The 17,109-nt window shown below is 36.9% G+C and overlaps 1 protein-coding gene across 3 annotated transcripts in view; it reads right to left on the minus strand.

Moving 5' to 3' along the window:
- Arhgap29 (Rho GTPase activating protein 29) overlaps positions 1 to 17,109 on the minus strand; it is a 68,261-nt gene that overhangs the window by 16,577 nt on the left and 34,575 nt on the right. For all 3 annotated transcript variants that reach the window (XM_075981480.1, XM_075981479.1, XM_075981481.1), the window contains 9 exons: positions 15,637 to 15,733; positions 15,243 to 15,315; positions 12,086 to 12,134; positions 11,167 to 11,304; positions 10,405 to 10,469; positions 9,896 to 10,006; positions 9,667 to 9,747; positions 9,344 to 9,532; positions 8,500 to 8,637 (listed from right to left, as the gene is read on the minus strand). In XM_075981480.1, the coding sequence (XP_075837595.1) occupies positions 8,500 to 8,637; positions 9,344 to 9,532; positions 9,667 to 9,747; positions 9,896 to 10,006; positions 10,405 to 10,469; positions 11,167 to 11,304; positions 12,086 to 12,134; positions 15,243 to 15,315; positions 15,637 to 15,733 (941 nt within the window). The remainder of the gene's footprint in view (positions 1 to 8,499; positions 8,638 to 9,343; positions 9,533 to 9,666; positions 9,748 to 9,895; positions 10,007 to 10,404; positions 10,470 to 11,166; positions 11,305 to 12,085; positions 12,135 to 15,242; positions 15,316 to 15,636; positions 15,734 to 17,109) is intronic.

Genomic DNA, 17,109 nt, shown 5'->3' on the forward strand with positions numbered 1-17,109 from the left:
CTAACACCACCTATCTAAAGATATGGGAATATATGACGATTTTAGGCACATTCCTTGCTTTCCCACTCATCCTTTTTTCCAGCCTGGGCTAATTCCCACCAGTATGGATCAGGTATGGATACACAGAGCTTTGAGAGAGGGCTTCTGTGGACCAGAACAGCCAAGGGGCAGGAAATGTAACTCAAAAGTAGGAAGAAAGACCTGTTTTCTCTGTTCCATCTTCTCCTGCCGCACTCCTCATAATCCCCGGGGCACAAACCTGGAGCAGTGATGGCAGTTACAGGAACTGGACATATCTAAAACCCTGCAGTGATCACCCTTTAAGACAGATGAACTGTGTTTAAAGATTGGTGGTGGGCTGTTGAACCTCCTGGAGCTTTTCACTCTTTTCTTTAGTCCTGCACCCCCACCCACCTCCTCCACTTAATGATTAAGAATTGCAGTCTCTAACTTTTTGGAGAGCAGACAGTAGAAAGCCTTACACTTCTGCTTCCCAGACAGACCAAGGTGACAGGCACAAACTAAGAGGGTGAACCCCTAGTTCAATGGTTATGCACATTTTAAAACAGCATTAGGATCCAGAGTCACAAAAAACAACACTGGAAATACCTAGGATAGCATTCAAAACGTGTTGTGGAATGCTGTCCTCTGGGCACGATGTGGCCTTCTTGAACTCTCAGCAGCTGTGACTCTCCTTCCCTCCCCTCCCCAAGTAAACACAGGCAGTTAACAGTTGCTGGGGGTGGGGTGGGGGTGGACACACACCAGGCTCTTCCCCTAAAGGACATATAAGCTAACAGCTGCTGGGGGAAAAACTATTCCTCTGTAGTTTAGTTTCTACGGTTGCCCACGCTCCTATAAACCCCAGTTAAACTGACCGGTTCACTAAACTAGACTCCAGTGTTCTTTTGGCAGTTACTGGTACTTTATTAGAAGCAAGCAAACATTTGCTGCTGATGTCTACCCAGGAAAAGTTAATATACAAAATTACTTGTATATTTCCTGATATTGAAATACCAGGAAACTCTTAACCCCTCAAAAAGACAGATACCAAGCTGAGGTAAGTAAGGCATTAGGATGAAGCCTCGATGGCAGTTGCTGTAATGGGCTGTTGAAGTGAGCGAAGAGCTGGAGAGACGGGAAAGTAAGTGCTTGTCTTGGGATGGTTTGGAGGGAAGAAAGGAAAAGAGGAAATAATATTATTTCAATTAAAATAATAGAAAAGCAAACAAACACCCCCCCACGACACACAATAGAATAAAGACAGTTTGGTGAGGTTTTTAATGCATATGCATTTTTTAATAATTACATACCCACTACAGTTCAGTAAAGGGACTTAGATGCGCTAAGGCATTCCACTTGAAGTACTAAAATACTGGTTCTTAGAGGACTCGGTAAAAATAATACAAAGCTATGCACACTGGCACACTTCTGTAATCCTAGTCCCTGGGCAATAAAAGTAAACAGGGTTGCAAGCTTGAGACAGTGAGACCCTGTCTTCAAAATAAAAATTTAAGTATGCACCTGTTACTCAGTACCCACGAGGACTGGGTATCTATCCAGAGGACCCCTCAGATACTTCAAATCATAGATAGTTAAGTCTCTTTAAGAAAATGGCATATTTGCAGTTGGCTTAGGCTTATCCTCCCATAAGATATATCTGGAGATTACACATAACAGCTACAAATGCAATGGGAAGAGCTGTTACACTGCATTTATTAAGGAATGGCAATGAGAAAACGTCTGTATATATTCAATAAAGATCAAATTTTTGGTTCTACTTATTGCTGAATCAGAAGATTTGGAATTCACATCTACGGAGGCAAACTGGTAACTGCAAATACACAGCATGCACTATGCATTTCAATTTTTAGTTCAAAAACTACAAAATTTAGAGAAAGAATTAACCCCCAAATATGAATGAAGTAAACAAGTTGGAATGTTGATAAACAGTTCAGATAAATGAAAACAATCCCGAGAGACAAAAGTAGATGAAAGGGGTTATAATTAGGAAGGAAATAATATGGCAGGTCTCTAACTGACCATGGGTTTATGTTACACACGAATGATCTAAACACTCACACAAGACTGTCAAGAGATGCTTAAAACTCAAGACTAAAGTAAATGCTATTTGTGGGCTATATAAGAAGCTCTTTTTAAATGTTTGAAAATAGAAGGGAAAGGGGCTGGAGGGACATTGCAGCAGTTAAAAGCATTTGCTGCTCCTGCAGAGGACCAGGGTTCAATCCTTAGTACCAACAGTGGCTTAGAGTCATTTGTAATGCCTGTTCCAGGGGATCCAATGCCCTCCTTTTTGACTTCTGTGGACATCTAGACACATATGTACAACACATACATACATAGAAGACACACACACATACATACATACATACATACAACACCCATTCACATAAAAAAAATCATTTTTAAAGAAAAGGGAAAAATATACTATGTTAAAATTAAATTAAACTGAAATAGCTGTATCATATCAAACTAAATAAAGACTAAAAGGCAAGGAAATTTACCAGGATAAAGAGACTGTTGGAGGCCTGGCATGGTAGCATGTGCTTTTAATCCCAGCACTTGGAAGGCAGAGGCAGACCATATAAGAAATCAAAATGAACAAGCCTTGGAAAGAAAGCTAGAATGCAGCTTTCTTTCCTTTGTGATCTCTGCTTCAGTTTCTGCCTGTTGGTTCCTGCCCTGGTTTCCTTGATGTTGGCCTACAACATCTAAGCCAAAAAGTCCTTTCTTCTCCAAGTTTATTTCAGGCACTGTCTTACCTGAGCAACAGACAAACAAACTAGGAAAGAGATATTTCAAAAGAGGAAAGACCAATCTGCTATGATGGTGTAACATTTGTTAATGTAGAAGCAACTAGTAGCAGATTTCAAAATACACAAAGAAAAGCTGACAGAACTAGACACACAGTATGCTGAGGATCTCTCAGTAGACAGACACAGTTAAGAACTATTCAAGAATACAGAAGAAATAAACCACAACACAGACTAAAGAACTGATATGCACAAAACACCAGCCAACAGTAAAAGAACACACATTCCTTTAAAGTGCATTCAAGGATCACTCATAATTGATATTTTCAAACCACTTTTCAATTTCATTAATTTTTCCTCCTTCCTTCTTAAATTTTATCAACTTCTGTTTTTTTGTTTTTAAAATTTAAAAAATGTAATAAATTTAAGAAGCCTGAAATCATATAACTAATATCCCCTTCCACAATAGAATTAAACTAGAAGTTACTATCAGAAAAAATAGCTGGGCCGGGCGGTGGTGGCGCACGCCTTTAATCCCAGCACTCGGGAGGCAGAGGCAGGCAGATCTCTGTGAGTTCGAGGCCAGCCTGGTCTACAAGAGCTAGTTCCAGGACAGGAACCAAAAGCTACGGAGAAACCCTGTCTCAAAAAATCCAAAAAAAAAAAAAAATAGCTGGAAAATATTCAAATACTCAGAAAAATCAAACAAGAAGCGTTAACATTACCCATCCTTCAAAAAGCAAATCTCTAGGGAACTTAGAAAATGTTTTGAACTAAAGGAAACTAAAAAGGAAAACACATTTCAAAATTTGTGAGCTGTAGGTAGTAATCTTTAGGAGGTAATTTGAAGCATTATAAATTTTATAGGAGAGATGAATGCAGGACTAAATGAAGAGCAATCATGAAACTTAAGAAAAAAAAACAGCAAGTAAAAACTAATAAAACTTGGAATCAACTAAATTTTTTTTTTCAGGACAGATCAATGAAACACATGAACATCTTGCAGACTGGGGGAGTGCGTGTGAAAATTATTAACATTAAGAATGAAAGAGGAAGCATCACTCTACCCACTTAAGACAGTCGAGGGACCAAAGAAAGCGACAGCAACCATATACATACTACATACACAACTTGATGTATATGTGTCAAGTTGAAAGAGATCAATTCTATGCAAGCTATAAGCTACCAAACTTCACCTACAAAATAACTTGAATATATCAAAGAAATTACTATGTAGGAAAAAATTCTTTTAAAATCGCAACCCTAGAAGCCGTACATGCCTGCTAGATAAGGAAGAAATAACAAATTTGATAAAACCTGCTCCCAAACAAAGCTTAAGAATATTTTCTCACCTCATTTTATGAAAGCAGATTACCCTAACACAAACAAAAGACAATAAAAGGGGAAACAGAGGGAGAGGAATGAGAAAAGGGAGAAAGAGAGGAAGAAGGAGAACAAGAAGATAAAATATATGATTACGTAGAATAACAGAAAAAAAACTTGCAGCAACACAGAAAAAAAAATTTCTTAACTATATATGGGGCATATTCAAAGAATCTATAGCTACCATCCTATTTAAATAGTAAAAGACTAATGCTTTTCTTCTTTTTTGTCTTTCTTTTTTTCTTTTGGTTTTTTGAGACAGGGTTTCTCTGTGTAACCGTCCTAGCTGTCCTGGAACTTACTTTGTAACCAGGCTGGCCTTGAACTTACTGAGATCCTCCTGTCTCTGCGCCCCAAGTGCTGGAATTAAAGGTGTGCACCACCAAGGCCTGGCCTAATGCTTTTCTTCCAAGACCAAGACTAAGACAAAGAAATCCCCTTTCACCACTCCTATTTAACTGACAGCCCTAAAAGAAAATTAAAAGATGCAATAATAAAATAAGTAAAAGAGAAAGACACACAGTTTGCCCTTATTGCAAACATTTTCTATGTAGAAAAACCTGAAGAATCTATAAAAGTCCCTAAAATAAAGGCATTTACCAAGGTTCCAAGATAAAAAGATCATGTAAAAATTATCTATGATTCTGAACATTATGAAACAAGTGGAATTTGAAATTAAGTAGAATGGACATCTAAGTTATGTATGTATATAGGTCACTCTCAATAGCTCCCAGAATAAATATATAGCATAAATAAAACCTGTCAAAGAGTCTTATGCTTAAAACAAAATTCTGATTTTAAAAATCAATGACTTAAATAGAGAGATGTATAAACTCATAGTTAATTCTTCACAATCTGATCTAAGACTTAAAATATCCCACTGAAAATGTTGATAAGATTTTTTAAAATATAGACAAGGTGATTCTAGCTATTTTATGGAACATTAAAAGACTTCAAATCTAACTCTTAAAAAGAATAAAATTGTGCTCACATCTGATTTTCAATATAAAGCAACAGAATCAAGAGAGAGAATTCAGAAGTATATACATACAAATATGGTCAAGTGATTTTGAAAAAGATGCAAATGTAATTTGTTGGAAATAACATAGTGTTTTCAACCTGTTCTGTTGGGAGAGGTAGACATCTGTATTAATTATGTTTCTTCCTCTGTCTGTCTGTCTGTCTGTCTGTCTGTCTACCTACCTACCTACCTACCTACCTACCTACCTACCTACCTACATCTTTAAAAGCTGGCCAGGGAGAAACTGCACTTGAAAAGACAAGAGCTTAGAGAGCATCACATCTTCATATACAAGACTAGTAAGTCCCAAGTTCATAGCCCTGACCAATGTGTCTACTACATCAAGACAATTTCCTCTGCCCAAAGTGAACCAAGAGTAAGGTTGGAAGTCTCATGTCTCAAACTGTGTGTACTCTTGTATTTACTTTGACTTTCTTGAGGGAGCCCCAACATTTTAGGAATTTTTTCCTATTTGTTGTTATTATGGCACTGAATTTGATCCTCCTGCCTGCTAGCTCTCAAACGCTAGGATTACAGGTGTACACTCACTACATCTAATTTCCAATAGAAGTTTGGAGGCAGAGGCAGGAGGATCTCTGTGAGTTCCAGGACAGGCAGAGCTACACAGAAAAGACTTTCTGTCTGCCAAAGCTGCCATTCCCTTTGTAGTACTGTCTTGTTGTATTTCCTTTTCTACTGGGAAACATAAGAAATAAATTCTTTCTCTGGCACTACCTTTTTTGTGCTGGTATTTATTAAAATCCTTTAGGTATGATTTTAATATAATGTCTATATGCCAAAAACAACTTCAATTCACACCTTGCACAAAGATGAACTCAAAATGGACTATATATGTAAGTGTCAAACTCTACCATTTTGAGTACAAAACAAAGGGGGACACTCTCTGACCTTGTGGTAAGTGAAGTACTCTTAGACATAATATCAAATGCATGACCCAAACAAGATAGACTTAACAAAATCAAAAACTTCTCCCTACAAGATACTGCTAAAAGTGTAACAGAAAAGTTTTGAAATGAGAGAAAATATATGCAAACTCAATCATACAAAAATGACAACAAAAAAGTGATTAAAATTTAATAAAGCCAAATTGTAAATAAGCACTTGAAACTATTAGAGCAGCTAACGCATGTCACAATATCAAGGACACAGAGCTAGAATATTAATTCTGATTCTAATCATACTGACTAGAGCCACTCTGGAAAACTATCTTGTAGTTTCTTATTGAGTTAACCATGCATTCAAAAGTTGTACTTCTGTGTATTCTCTAAAATATAAAAACTATGTCCAACAAAAACTTGTCAACAAATAATTTTTGGAGCTTTATTCACAATGACCCCCAAACTATAAACAACACAAATATCCACAGGCAAATGGATGCTGATACAGTAGGCTGTTAAAAGCAGTCTATTTCAAAAGGTCATGTACAATTTATGAGTTCATTTATGAGACTGAAAAAGTTAGAAAACATTAGATACAAAAAACTTTATTCTAATATTTTTTATAGATAATTAATAAGATGGAGAACACATCACTATTGCTAGGGATTAGGTGTATGTGCAGCGACTGACAGCACATGGGCAACATTTGCTATAGAGATTTGCACTGCTATGAATCTTGGTTTATTGATATAAATTTAAGGTCAATTTTGTTATACTGTGTATATGTATTTCTGATCTTGATTAAGTTATTGTGTTGTCCAGCTCATTCAAAAATGTAATGTATAATTAAGAAATATAGGTTAATAGATAATTATCTATAATAGTCAAGCTTATAGTCATGTTAGATTTTCTAGAGGTAGAGAGATGTATTTCAGATGAAGAGACATTCTTCAAACTTTTCAAAGACTACAGAATATGGCATTTAAAATGTTTAAAAACTTAGGACTTTTCATGACAATCAGACACATCTGCTCTTGGCAGCACCAAATATTTCAAGAGGATGATGGGCATTAAAGAGGCTCGTTGGTTAGCCATTTGGGCAAGAAACTGCTCTTGCCGGGACTGCTTGATGTTATGCTGTATGGAAATGCAGGACCCACAGAGAAATGGCTGCTAAACTTGCCTAATGGTGTGATGGTCCTTCAGGGTTCCTGCTTCATGAAAGAGTCTGCAGACATTCTGCAGGACCCAGAAGAAAGTGACTGACAAACTGCCAATATAGGTGGAATTGTCTTTGAAATCTCCTGCTTCATGGAAAACTGCTGGATACTATGGGCCTGTAGGCTGAAGACAGATGCCCCAATGACTTTGGGTGACTATCCAGGCAGAAAGATGTGTCTCTCAATTTGAGAGTTTTGGAAGCTGCTTACAATGCACTTTCTATTTACTTAGGTAATATTATATCCTTCTGGAGTCTCTGATGGAGTTGAAAGATATATAGTTATAGTTTTCCTTAGTTATGTATGATGAAAGATAAAGTAGATATAAATATTGTAACTGTAATTCTTGCTTGATACCTGTTTTATGTAATCTTGCTATGTTAAAGTTAAAACCTTCCTTTATATTTAAACAGAAAAGGGGAGGTGATGTGGTATTCCCCTCTGCATGTTGTGAATACCATTGGTGAATAAAGAAACTGTCTTGGCCTTTCTAGGGAAGAGTAGATAGGGCAGCGTAGAACTAGGTGGGGAAAACTGAACTGAATGATGGGAGAAAGAAGTGGAGTCATGGAGAAGCCATGTAGCCCCCACCAGAGACAGATGCTGGAACTTTACCCAGTAAGCCACAGCCCCGTGGTGATAATACACAGATTAATAAAAATGGGTTAAATTAATATGTAAGAGTTAGCCAATAAGAAGCTAGAGCTAATGGGCCAAGCAGTGATTTTAACACAGTTAAAACCACAGTTTCTGTGTGGTTATTTCAGGGCTGAGCAGCTGGGAACAAACAAGCGACCTCCTACAACAAATACTGAGTGATGAGAATCTGGTTCCCAACTATGATGACAATTAACAGATTTATAGTCACATATTTGTCAACTACATGATAAAAGAGCCTGTTGAATATAAAAACTCTTTATAAAATACTTGAAAAAGCAATATAAATAAATAAATAAAATACTTGAAAGACATAAATGAAATGTGACCCAGGATTCTTTGTCTTTACATAAATTATTTTTGGTTCAGTTTTACCAGACCCCATTCTCAATAAAAAGAAAAGAGATAACTCAAATTATAGATCACTATTAGAAACTGATAGTCCATGTGCTCTGAATCTCAGAATTTAAATCTCTCAGCAACCAAGACTATAGATTCCAAGACTTTTTCCCTGTTGTCTTTAAATAAATGAAGAAAGAACTTACAGCTTTAAGTGTAAGGTCACACTGGAAAACAAGTGTCCGAAGTTGTGTTAAAATTTCTCTCTTGGTATTTTCTAAATCATTCCGTCTTTCTTCAACATTTGTTACACAGACTTTGTAGTGCTCATTTGCTTCTTCTACCTTCAATACATTACAGAAACAAACAACAATAATCACTACAATTTATATCAAAAAACCTAACCATAGATATATTTTAAAAAACTGGGAAGTCTTTATGAAAATTCTGAAATATTTTTATTTTAAATATAGTACTATGAAATATATTTTAAATAATAAAATAATTTAAAGATAAATAGCATCATTTTGGTTGGCAATTTAAGAGCATTTGATTTTAATTGCTGGGGCAATTTGCAATTACTATACTGTTTGCATACAGAATATTTTCATTTCTATTTTAAAAAGCACTTCCTACTTATATTTACCATTTGTTTTATAGAATTTGCCAAATTAAACTTAATATATACATAAATAATCCTTGGTTTATTCTTCTCAGCAGTATGTAACACAGACTTCCCTAGAATGCAGATGTTATAATCGGATCAGAAATAAGAAACCACTATCCTCTCTAAGATCCGTCTTTCACAAACTCCCAAGCATCCCAGCACAGCTTGCCAAAGTGTGATGTCTACCAGCAGAAGCACTGTCACCTGGGCACTTGTTACAAGAGACACTTGTCTGGGTCCTACTCTTGACCAGCAGAGTAAGGACCTCTGGGTGAGCCCCAGCAGCCCGAGCATGCTTTCCTGGTGACCCGACTCCTGGGAAGTTTGAAGCCTAATCTGAAGCACAGAATACTGGTTCAAGCTTCATGTAACAAAAATGCTACCTTCTGAAGAGCCTCTTCTTCCAGCCTCCGTTTTTTTTCTAGCTGTTTGTTCAGATTTTTTGCTAATCCAGCACTTGAACTTAGCTGTTCTTCTTCCACACGAAACATGGACGACTTGGCTTTTTCATATTCATCTTGACGCTGCATGCATAGCAATTTTGCCTTCTTAAGAGATGTCTCTGTTTCAAGCTACACAGAAAAGAATATTCAACAGATTACAAGACAGTACATTAGGGAACCCAGAGTAAGACAGGTAGTTTATTTACAGTAGGTGATTTTAGATGTTCATAAACAGACACGTGGAATTCTAGTAGAATACTAACCAGTTTATTCTGCTGCTGCTTCCAAAGTTCTTTTATTTCTTTCCTTTGCTTTTCCATTTCATTCTTCCTCCCAAGTAGAGGCTATTAAGGATATTAAAAAGAAGTAAGTTGTTTTATAAAGGTATGCTATTAAAAATATGCTGTATGGAGTGAGTTCCAGGACAGGCTCAAAAAACCAAAACAAAAACAAAAAAAAAAAAAGAAAGAGAGAGGGAGGTATAATTTTTACCTGCACAAATTTATTGGCTTGGAGGGCTGCAATTGTTTGCTGCAACAGGTTGCTGCTGTGTATGTCATTAAGAAGAGCGTTGGTAAACAGAGACTGCAGTGGCATATACTCCTAGAATTGAAAGTTGAAAGGGAAGTTTTACAACAGCATGGTACTAGAGGTACTTGCCTAATATGCTGAAGTTCAATAGCTAAATTTGACATGTTAGAGAAAAGAATGGTATTAGAGTTCTAGATAGATCCCTGTTCTTCAAAAAGATAACTTTAGACTATTTTTTCTAGTAAAATGACTTGTGTCTATGTGAGAAAAATATTGAAATTATGGACTAGTTAGCAAATCAGTTTCAAAATAGGTATTTGTATAAAATTGTAAATATCCTGGTTTCATTCCTAAGCAATAGCCATTTAAATTTGCCCTTTTTCAATAAGACCTTTTTCTCTATGAACTGATGGGGAGGTTAACTAAGTAGTCTTTTGGTATAGAACCTGAGGAGTTCACAGAACACTTACTTGTATTCCAATGCTAGATCTAGTTGCCTCTGCCAATTTTACAATATTTCTAGTGGATTCCAATTCTGAAAAGGTTTAAAAGAAAAAAATTAACATTCTTCTCTATATATGTGCTAGGATTATTTGTGTCTCTTCAATTAAACAGTGATCACACATATTAGTATGCACCATGAAATGAGAGCTCTGCAAGTACACACGCACAACCCTCACCTGTCAGAGCGAGATCTGACCCGCTGAATCTGAGCACAGGCACTGAGGAACCCTATGCCCCTCCAAATATGCCACATGTTTATAAGCAAACCTGCTGTGCTCCTTAGGAACGGTGCTAGAAAATGGGCCTAGCAATCCTGTCTTGCCTGCTTTCCAAGTATTAGGGGATTGGGTAAAATAATGGATACAAAAACATTTTCTCAGCTGTAAAACTACTGAGCTGTTTCTGCCGTGCTTCCTTTCTTTCTGCCTCTGTATCCACTGTGGCTCTCTTCTCCTTTACCTTATTATGGGCTGTGCTTCCACATCCATTATCGTAAGACCTCTTCACAGGCAGAGACCGTGTTCTTTGTGTGTCTACCTCCAGCAGACTACATAAAATGTCTACTTTGTATATTTAGTATAAGAAAGCCCATCACAAAAAGAAATTCTATTTACTAAAATGAAATAACCACTAATTAGAAATCATAAAACACTTTCAGTCTGCAGAAAATGAACCATAAACAAGTTAGCGCTAATGTTTAAAGCTAGATACTTTAACAGAGAACTCACCCAAGCTGAGCTTTTTTTCAACCCATGAGACTATGTTCTTGGTATATTTTGACCATGTTTTAGCATAGGACAAAGCCAATTCTACAGAATCAGTGTTCTTTAACAGCAAGTTGTCTAGTTCTATAGGGGAGAAATTTCCTGAAAATACAAACATCAAAATAAGTATATGTTAAGTATGAATACATAATAACTCTAAAAAAAGGAGTACTTGGATCCATAGGAATTAATCAACAAAAACTAGTTAAAAATTCAAAGGACAAGTCTATAAAAGGCCACTGTTTATACTTAAAATTATACTGTATTTTTAAATCTTTAAATTATGCATGATGAACACTATATGCATGCCTGGTGCCCACAGAGCCAGAAGTGGGAATCAAATCCCCTGAAACTAGAGGTACAGATGGTTGTGAACTGCCCTGTGTGTGCTGGAAACCAATCCCAGGTCCTCTGCCAGAATAGTGAGTGCTCTTAACCACTGAGCGACTGTATTTCCAGCTCCTGTATTTTCATATGAATATGTATTTCTATTGTTTGATCAGTTATAATCTGTATGTAATTATGATGCTTACATCATCATACCATTTACTCAAGCAATGTTTCTTATACACACACACACACTTTTTTGTTTTTGTTTTTTTTTGAGACAGGTTTCTCTGTGTACTCCTGGCTGTTCTGAAACTCACTCTGTAAACCAGGCTGGCCTCTAACTCAGAGGTCCTACTGCCTCTGCCTCTTGAGTGCTGGGATTAAAGGCGTGCACCACGACCACTCGGCTCTTTTTATGTTTTATATGTAAAACTTTTGGTATAATTTTATATTAAAAATGAATATACTAGATTCCAAAGTACAAAGAGATTAAGCAATACAAAACACTTATTGAAAGAAAATGCAAACTATCTAATAAAATCCTGAACACTACCTTTTTCATTGGGTAAGTCCGCTGAGTCCACAGAAATGTTTTCAAAAGACTAAACACATGGAAGAAAAGAAATTTAAGATTAGAACAGAAAACAACACATCGCTGTTTCCAAAAATGCTGTTCTCAATTTTATTACTCTGACATATTTCAAGTATTTAAAACTCAAAGCGCCTAAGAAGTCTGCTTAAATACCACAACACTGCAACAATTGTAGTTCCCAAGATTCAACAATGAACTCATTTAATCTGATTAGTAACAAATCAACAGATCCATATAAAACTTCAAATTCTACAGATCTAAAAAGGCTCAGAAGTTAAAGAAGCAGTTACAACAGACTTCAAACTTAAGAGGACATCCAGCCATCTTTTTCTACTTTATCACAGGTATATATGTCTTTTCAAATTTTTTAGGCAGCTTAGTATAAAATTTCCTGTGATAAAAATGGCATTGCATACTATACTCTGTGTGTGTGTGTGTGTATCAGATACCAGGTACTCAAGCATTTAGAACATGGCTAATCAACTAGAAAGTGAACTTTTAATTTTATTTATCAACTTAAATTTAAAGAACTACTAACATAATGGCTATACCTTATTAGATAGTGTTTAAAAATATTATCTCAATTGCTAAATAAATTTTTTGTTTGTTTGTTGTTTGGTGTGGGAAGTTCTTCTGTATATTGTTGCTTTTATTGGTAAATCAATAAAGAAGCTGTTTTGGCCTGTAATAGGGCAGAATAGAGCTAGGCAGGTGGAAAACTAAACTGAATGCTGGGAGGAAGAAGGTGGAGTCAGGGAGAAGCCACGTAGCCCCGCTAGAGACAGATGCCAGATGGAACTTTACCTGGTAAGTCACAGCCACATGGTGATACACAGATTAATAGAAATGGGTTAACCAGAGATATAAGAGCTAGCTAGCAATATGTTTAAGTGATTGGCTAAGCAGTGATTTAAATATTACAGTTTTTTTTTTTAGAAGTCAATGTTTTATTTTTCCAACTAAACTCCAGTGCTACAAGGGCAGTAAAACAATGATACACTGGGGAAAATATTACAGTTTTTGAGTGGTTATTTCAAGTCTGGGCAGCCAGGAACAAACAAGCTGGCCTCCTATAACAGATTGGCACCCAACATGGGGCTCGAACCCACAATCCTGAGATTAAGAGTCTCATGCCATTTGAGATTAAGGGAGCCATTTGAGGGTCGACAAGAGACTGGACTCTAGAGAGGTTCCCAGGTGTCCAAGGAGATGTCCCCAGCTTGTTCCTTGAGCAGCTGAGGAGAGGGCGTCTGAACTGGCCCTACACTATAGCCACTCTGATGAGTATCTTGCATATCACCATAGAACCTTCATCTGACGATGGATGGAGATAGAGACAGAGACCCACACTGGAGCACTGGACTGAGCTCCCAAGGTCCAAATGAGGAGCAGAAGGACAGAGAACATGAGCAAGGAAGTCAGGACCGCAAGGAGTGCGCCCACCCACTGTGACGGTGGAGCTGATCTAATGGGAACTCACCAAGGCCAGCTGGACTGGGACTGATGGAGCATGTGATCAAACCGGACTCTCTGAACATGGCTGACAATGGGTGTTGACTAAGAAGCCAAGGGCAATGGCACTGGGTTTTGATTCTATTCCATGTACTGGCTTTGAGGGAGCCTAGTCTGTTTGGATCCTCACCTTCCTAGACCTGAATGGAGCGGGGAGGTCCTTGGACTTACCACAGGGCAGGGAACCCTGACTGCTCTTTGGACTGGAGAGGGAGGGGGAGGAGAAGTGGGGGGAGGGAGAGGGAAATGGGAAGGGGGAGGAGGTGAAAATTTGTAGTAATAATAATAGTCTCATGCTCTACTGACTGAGCTAGCTGGGCCATTTCTAATACAAGGCTTAGACTCCTTAGGATAGAATAATTATTAAAACATTTAGCACATGTTCCTTGCTTAATATTGTTTATGTTGATTGTAATTCTAATCTTATACTTGATATCTGTTCCTAGTGTATATAGTTTTATATTGGGCTTGGAACTCTCTTATTTAAACAAAAAGGGTAGGTGCTGTGGGAGTTCCTTCAGCCAATAGCCTTTAAGATACCAGCCCTCTTGGGATGGTCTCTTATACTATAATGCAGCTGTAAAGCGTGGACTCGCTCTCTAGCTTCCGGCTGCTAGATTCGGTTTCTGTTTTCCATTCGTGCAGGACTGGGATCTAGGACTGGGATCTGTAAGTCTATCCCTAACAAAATAACCCTTTATTATACATAATTCTGAACTAGTGTAGGATTATTTTGTAATTTTCATCATCAGTTGAAGATTTTTTGTTTTTTTGTTTTGTTTTGTTTTTGTTTTTGTTTTTGTTTTTGTTTTTTTTTTTTTTTGGTTTTCCGAGACAGGGTTTCTCTGTGGTTTTGGAGCCTGTCCTGGAACTAGCTCTTATAGACCAGGCTGGTCTCGAACTCACAGAGATCCGCCTGCTTCTGCCTCCCGAGTGCTGGGATTAAAGGCGTGCGCCACCACCGCCCGGCTCAGATTTTTTGTTTTTGTTTGAAGAAAGGGTCTCAGTATGTAGCTTCAGCTGGTTTGGAACTTACCATATAGACCAGGCTGGCCTCAAACTCAGAGATTTGCCTGCCTCTGCCTCCCAAGTGCTGGGACTAAAGGTGTGTGGTTAAATAAATTCTTAAGACAAATCTGATCTACATGGCTGGGCAATACAGCGTGTGCAGATTCAGTGCAAAATGGGATCAAAGACACCAGGGTCTAAAGTTTCGTTCTATTAGGCGTATGACATTGAATTGAACATTTAGGGTTACTAACCTTAATTTACTCTTCTATATAAAGAGGATAGAAAGCTATTTTCTATGTCCATCTCTGGTCTCCACATGTTCATACATATACTCACACTCATACCCTCAACCCCCTAAAAAAAATTCCTCTTAGGTTTTGGACCATATAATATCATTCATGAATTAGGCTACTTTCTTAATACAACATCACTGAGAAAAGTATAACCAAATTATTGCTCCAGAAGCGAATCATTTTATTATATAAAAAACGAACTAATTTGCTTTGTTTAGCCTCAACATGGTACGGTAATCTACAAAGTTCAAACCCGTAAGTTAGTAATAACAGAGACTTCGTTTTCACAAAGCTGGGCCTACCTTACTTCCTCGAGAAACAGGCAGTCGCAGTACTGAACCATTGCCAACATCTCCCATAAGGAAGTTTGTGAGGCTATCCAGAGAGGTTTAAAAAGGCATGGAAATAAAAAGAAAAGTTATTACACGTTTGTCTCTTACCTTCAATCTGTATCTAGAATAAACTGTCCTCATCACATAAACCAGACACAGCCACTTGCAAATGGGGGCTGCTGCTAAGAGCTACAGATACTCGCAAATGCAGTCAATAAAGCCACACAGAAGGTAGCTCTTGCCAAGTTGGGATGATATATAATACACTTATTATTTCATTTTTCACATATTCGACAAATTTGTGGACTGCGTATTCTCACTAAGAAAATCAAGTTCACTAACTTACATGACAGTCTTTACTTACATATTTCCAAAGGTGAATGCCAAAGTTTCAATGGAGGAAAACACTTCTTGAAATAGATAGTTTTTGTTTTCTTCATTAACTTCTGTAAAGTTCACAGCTATAAGCAAAAATCAGTTTCAGTAAGTGGAAGAAAATACATTTAACACTAGATTTATACAAAACCATTTACTCTTTTAATCGCTATTACTTTAAAAGGCACTAAAAGATTCAGAAACTTAAAATCAAATATACAAAATTGATAGAATATTTAAGTTTCCTTATTATGGAAATTATGTAAAAGTATCAGTTTGCACAGAAGTAACTGGAATTGCAAGCCGATTACTGTGTGCATTATATAATCCAGCACATCTAAATAGTGACTCTGTGAAATCAGTCTTGGGAGTCACGGAGTCCTCTTTATGGAGTGTTCTGTGTTATTTTTTTCTTACTACTCTGGCATTTTTAAAAACAGCTAAAGATGCTGGCCCACTTAAGTTATTATGAAGTATAAACTTAATATAAATTATCAACAACTAGATTCATAGATACATTATGCATACCACAGAATGTATGACAGCATCACATTTAAAATCTAGTACTTCTTCCTCAAGATCCAGTAATACCACTTTTGGGTATATATCCAAAGGATGCTCAATCATGACACAAGGACATGTCCTCAACTATGTTCATAGCAGCTTTGTTTGTCATAGCCAGAACCTGGAAACAATCTTAATGTCATTTGACCAAAGAAGGATAAGGAAATTGTGGTACATTTACACAATGGAGTATTACACAGCAAATAATGACATCTTGAGTTTTGCAGGCAAATGGATGGAGCTAGAAAACATCATTTTGAGTAAGGTAATCCAGACCCAGAAAGACAATTATCACATGTACTCACTCATAAGTGGTTTTAAAACATAAAGCAAAGAAAACCAGCCTACAAATCACAATCCCAGAAAAATTAGACAACAATGAGGATGAAGACCCTAAGAGAGACATACATAGATCTTATCTACATGGAAAGCATAAAAAGACAAGATCTCCTAAGTAAATTGGGAGCATGGGGACCATGGTGGAGGGTTGAAGCGGAGGGGAGAGGCAGAGAGAGCAGCAGAGAAAAATGTAGAGCTCAATAAAATAAAAAAAAAAAAGTAGATAGAAAGAAAAAAATGGAAAAGACAAAAAATAAAGGAAAATAAAATCCAGTACTTTAGAGAAGTTAAAATCCTACTTATACATAGCTGTATTTAGGGCCAACAGGCTCTTGGATTCTGAGGTACATGTTAACTAACATAGCTGTTTTTCTTTACAATAGGGATATTCTGACATTTTGCATTTTGTTAAAGAATATTATAAAATACAACCCAAAAAGATTATTTTAACTTCTTTATGTGTACTGTTGTTAAAAGATACAATTTACCAAGGCAAAATCTGAAAGTGGAACTGGACTTTTTTCCTTTAAATAACCCACGTTCCGCTGTAAGAAGCAGG

This window comes from Microtus pennsylvanicus, chromosome 7 (assembly GCF_037038515.1).
Source record: "Microtus pennsylvanicus isolate mMicPen1 chromosome 7, mMicPen1.hap1, whole genome shotgun sequence".
NCBI lineage: Eukaryota > Metazoa > Chordata > Mammalia > Rodentia > Cricetidae > Microtus > Microtus pennsylvanicus.